This window comes from Perca flavescens, chromosome 6 (genome assembly GCF_004354835.1).
Source record: "Perca flavescens isolate YP-PL-M2 chromosome 6, PFLA_1.0, whole genome shotgun sequence".
NCBI lineage: Eukaryota > Metazoa > Chordata > Actinopteri > Perciformes > Percidae > Perca > Perca flavescens.
The window spans coordinates 3277889-3282808 of record NC_041336.1 but is presented as its reverse complement, the minus strand read 5'-3'; the positions used below and the strand labels follow the sequence as shown (position 1 = coordinate 3282808).

Sequence of the window (4920 nt, the reverse complement as noted above, 5' to 3'; positions counted from 1 at the left end):
GCTTTGAGTTTTCTCCCGGTGCAGACATCACAGGCCACATCTTCAGCTCCAGCATAGCAGTGATCAGCAGGAGCAGCTTGGAGTCCAGTCTTCTTCAGCTCCTCCACTAAATCTGCTAACATGGTGTTTTTCAGCAGGACAGGCCTCGGTGTGAATGTCTTCCTGCACTGAGGGCAGCTGTAGCTGTACTTACCATCCTCTACATCCCAGTGGCTTTTAATACAGTCCATGCAGTAGCTGTGTCCACAGGGAGTAGTCACCGGATCCTTCAGTAGATCCAGACAGATGGAACAAGAGAAGGTTTCCCGGTCCAGCTGAACTCCTTTCTGCGCCATTTCAGCTCTCAGTCAGTGACAACAACTGTCTGAGTCTCACTTCCTGAGTGAAACTAGTCTGAGCTCTGATCTAAACACAGCAGTCATAGGCTGTTGTACCTCCTCCAGCATGTTGGTTACACCCCTCTGCAAACTGTAGCTCTGAAGGGGAGGGAACAAGGAAATATGTGCACAGAGTGGAGCTGGCTGTGTTTGAGAGCAGGAAGAGGAGGGTGGGGTTATCAAGCTTTGTTCATTCCTGGAAGAGGAGTGATTTGGGAGAGATCCTGGCTGTGTTGCTATGCCCATACTACCATTAGTATGAGAGGGAAAGATTTAGTTTGTCCCAATACATAGTATGTCAAAAGCACTATACCAAATATATGTCCTAATGCTTCCGGTCAGATTTTGCAGCATGCAAGCCAGCATTCTTTTCTGACCCACAATCCTCTGTGCAGCATATCTGAGCAAGAGGCTCAAAGTTCAAGTTGTAATGTTATCACAGAGTTTTATGTCCCGACTGTCTACAGACTGTACTGCAGACAACAGTACATACTTTGTAAGAGCAGCTGCAGTTTGTACTGATGTAAAAAGAAAAATTACATGATAAGGAAGGCAGCAAAACTTGTTTACAACTGCGCTAATTTCTCATTTAAAAACTCTGCTGACTTCAGCTATTAGGAGGTAAACTCTTCAGAATCAGAGGGCTTGGAGACAGCTCCCCAGATTACTAAATGACTGAGTTGTCCTGTAATTAAGTGGATCAAACTTTATAGCTTTACTGCTCTTGAAATAGTAAAATATAAAGCAACCTTAACTCTAACTGGTTCTTATCTCTCTCAAACACCTGAGTGAAACTAAATCCAAACTCACACAATCCTAGTTAAGAAAAACAGCTCAAACTAATCACGTTAACGTCAGACAGCAGATACAGTAACAGTGAAGCAGAGAAGCCTATTTTCGTTCATCGTTTTGTTTATTTCACACGTCATCATTGTATTATTAACACAATTTCAGAAGGTACCATGATCATATGTAGGCCGCATGAAATGGGAAACCTCGAATCAGCTACTAAAAGCTTTTCCTAGGGGGCCCGATAACAATAAACATACAACAGATATTATACAAACTAGGGCTTTCAGCATTAACATGTTAATCGCGATGCGATTAAGGGCCGAGCATAACGCGTACATTTTTTTTTTTAATCACATTAATCATATGCCGCCATTTATTAATTTATTTTACACTTCACTCGGCTTTACGTCGTGCCTAACAGGCTACTATTTTGACCCTTTGCCGCACCTTTACTTATCATCAAGCTGCCATACTTCCTCGTAACACATCCTGCTGCTGCAGGCTGCAGGCATGATGGAGAAAGACAGCAGAAAACACAATTCTGAATGGCGCTTTTTATTTTCCAAAACTCCCGGACTGATCAGTAGACAAGTCGAATGCCATATGCACATTGTTTAAAGCCGAATTAAAATATCACCAAAGCACGTCAAGCTAGAGCTACCACGTACGAGCTAAGCATAGTAGTACAGTTAACGTGACTCAGGTTGATGCTAGCAGGCTCAGGCAAAGCACTATGTTGGAGAGTGCTACTTGCCTCCCTGTTGATGAAACTAAATCCAAATGATTACTACAGCCCTTGCAAAATGGGTGACAACTAACTGCAGACCTGTCAGCATCATAGAAGACTCGGGTCATAAAGAAGTACTACAGTTGGCATGTTCTGAATTGTGCAATAATGACAGATTCACACATTTTTCTTTTGTTTACAGTAAATAAATAATAAACAAATACAAATCTTAAAGTCAAGTTCATAAAGCAACTTTCTTTGCATTGAATTGATTCCCAATCAAGATACACTGTTAAGAATTGCTTTCCATTGTTAATATGTACTTAAAAACAGTTCTGAAATGCAAAATAATAGAATTTTAATCGTGTGATAAAACATGCGATTAACTATAGAAATTCAGCGATGAATCTCAAATAAGAAAAAATGAATTGTTTGACAGCCCTAATACAAACCAAAAATTCAATTTACCATAGACACAGAATAGACAAATACGGAATACAACAGAACACAGACACTTAACAAAATCAACAAATCCAGTCACAATAGACTGAACATAGACAAATACTACAAACAGACAGATGATCGCAGCACAAATATAGCACTTACAGAATAATCAACAATCATATGTTATGAGCAATTTTAACTCGAGACTTTTCTTGAAGATGGAGACGGAATGTGACACTTTCAAGTTTTCCTCCATCCATCCATCCATCAATCCATCTTCGTCCGCTTATCCGGTGTCGGGTCGCGGGGGGAGCAGCTCCAGCAGGGGACCCCAAACTTCCCTTTCCCGAGCAACATTAACCAGCTCCGACTGGGGATCGAGGCGTTCCCAGGCCAGGTTGGAGATATAATCCCTCCACCTAGTCCTGGGTCTTCCCCGAGGCCTCCTCCCAGCTGGACCTCCCTCCACCTAGTCCTGGGTCTTCCCCGAGGCCTCCTCCCAGCTGGACGGGCCTGGAACACCTCCCTAGGGAGGCGCCCAGGGGGCATCCTTACCAGATGCCCGAACCACCTCAACTGGCTCCTTTCGACGCAAAGGAGCAGTGGCTCTACTCCGAGCTCCTCACGGATGACTGAGCTTCTCACCCTATCTCTAAGGGAGACGCCAGCCACCCTCCTGAGGAAACCCATTTCGGCCGTTTGTACCCTGGATCTCGTTCTTTTGGTCATGACCCAGCCTTCATGACCATAGGTGAGGGTAGGAATGAAAACTGACTGGTAGATCGAGAGCTTTGCCTTCTGGCTCAGCTCTCTTTTCGTCACAACGGTGCGATAGATTGAATGTAATACCGCACCCGCTGCGCCGATTCTCCGACCAATCTCCCGCTCCATTGTCCCCTCACTCGCGAACAAAACCCCAAGGTACTTGAACTCCTTCACTTGGGGTAAGGACTCATTCCCTACCTGGAGAAGGCACTCCATCGGTTTCCTGCTGAGAACCATGGCCTCAGATTTAGAGGTGCTGATCCTCATCCCAACCGCTTCACACTCGGCTGCGAACCGATCCAGTGAGTGCTGAAGGTCACAGGCCGATGATGCCATCAGGACCACATCATCTGCAAAGAGCAGCGGAGATCCCCAGCCCACCAAACTGCAACCCCTCCCCACCCCGACTACGCCTCGATATCCTGTCCATAAATATTACAAACAGGATTGGTGACAAAGCGCAGCCCTGGCGGAGGCCAACCCTCACCTGAAACGAGTCCGACTTACTGCCGAGAACCCGGACACAGCTCTCGCTTTGGTCGTACAGAGATTGAATGGCCCTGAGTAGAGACCCCCTCACCCCATACTCCCGCAGCACCTCCCACAGTATCTCCCAGGGGACCCGGTCATACGCCTTCTCCAAATCCACAAAACACATGTAGACCGGTTGGGCATACTCCCAGGCTCCCTCCAGGATCCTTGCGAGAGTAAAGATCTGGTCCGTTGTTCCACGACCAGGACGGAATCCGCATTGTTCCTCTTCAACCCGAGGTTCGACTATCGGCCGAACCCTCCTTTCCAGCACCTTGGAGTAGACTTTACCAGGGAGGCTGAGAAGTGTGATACCCCTGTAATTGGCACACACCCTCTGGTCCCCGTTTTTAAAAAGGGGAACCACCACCCCGGTCTGCCACTCCTTTGGCACTGTCCCAGACTTCCACGCAATGTTGAAGAGTCGTGTCAACCAGGACAGCCCCTCCACACCCAGAGCCTTGAGCATTTCTGGACGGATCTCATCAATCCCCGGGGCTTTGCCACTGTGTAGTTGTTTGACTACATCAGTGACTTTCGCCTGGGAAATCGACGACAATCCCCCGTCATCCTCCAGCTCTGCCTCTAACATAGAGGGCGTATTAGTCGGATTCAGGAGTTCCTCAAAGTGCTCCTTCCACCGCCCTATTACCTCCTCAGTTGAGGTCAACAGTGTCCCCTCCTTACTGTACACAGCTTGGATGGTTCCCCGCTTCCCCCTCCTGAGGTGGCGAACAGTTTTCCAGAAGCACTTTGGTGCCGACCGAAAGTCCTTCTCCATGTCTTCTCCAAACTTCTCCCACACCCGCTGCTTTGCCTCTTTCACGGCAGAAGCTGCAGCCCTTTGGGCCCTTTGGTACCCTGCAACCGCCTCCGGAGTCCTCTGGGATAACATATCCCAGAAAGACTCCTTCAGACGGCTTCCCTGACCACCGGTGTCCACCACCGTGTTCGTGGGTTACCGCCCCTTGAGGCACCTAAGACCCTAAGACCACAGCTCCTCGCCGCAGCTTCAGCAATGGAAACTTTGAACATTGTCCACTCGGGTTCAATGCCCCCAGCCTCCACAGGGATGCACGAAAAGCTCCGCTGGAGGTGTGAGTTGAAAGTCTGTCGGACAGGGGCCACCAGACGTTCCCAATTTACCCGCACTACACATTTGGGCTTACCAGGTCTGTCCAGAGTCTTCCCCCACCCCCCGACCCAACTCACCACCAGATGGTGATCGGTTGACAGCTCCGCCCCTCTCTTCACCCGAGTGTCCAAAACATACGGCCTCAGATC

The 4920-nt window shown here is 48.0% G+C and overlaps 1 protein-coding gene across 1 annotated transcript in view; it reads right to left on the bottom strand.

Annotated features, from left to right (window-relative positions):
• LOC114556954 (tripartite motif-containing protein 16-like) overlaps window positions 1–373 on the bottom strand; it is a 2238-nt gene extending 1865 nt beyond the window's left edge. Inside the window, exon 1 of the mRNA XM_028580119.1 lies at window positions 1–373. This exon is cut by the window's left edge and continues 1865 nt beyond it. Within this exon, the coding sequence (XP_028435920.1) occupies window positions 1–335 (335 nt within the window). The 5' untranslated portion in view covers window positions 336–373.
• Between the last annotated feature and the right edge of the window lie 4547 nt (window positions 374–4920).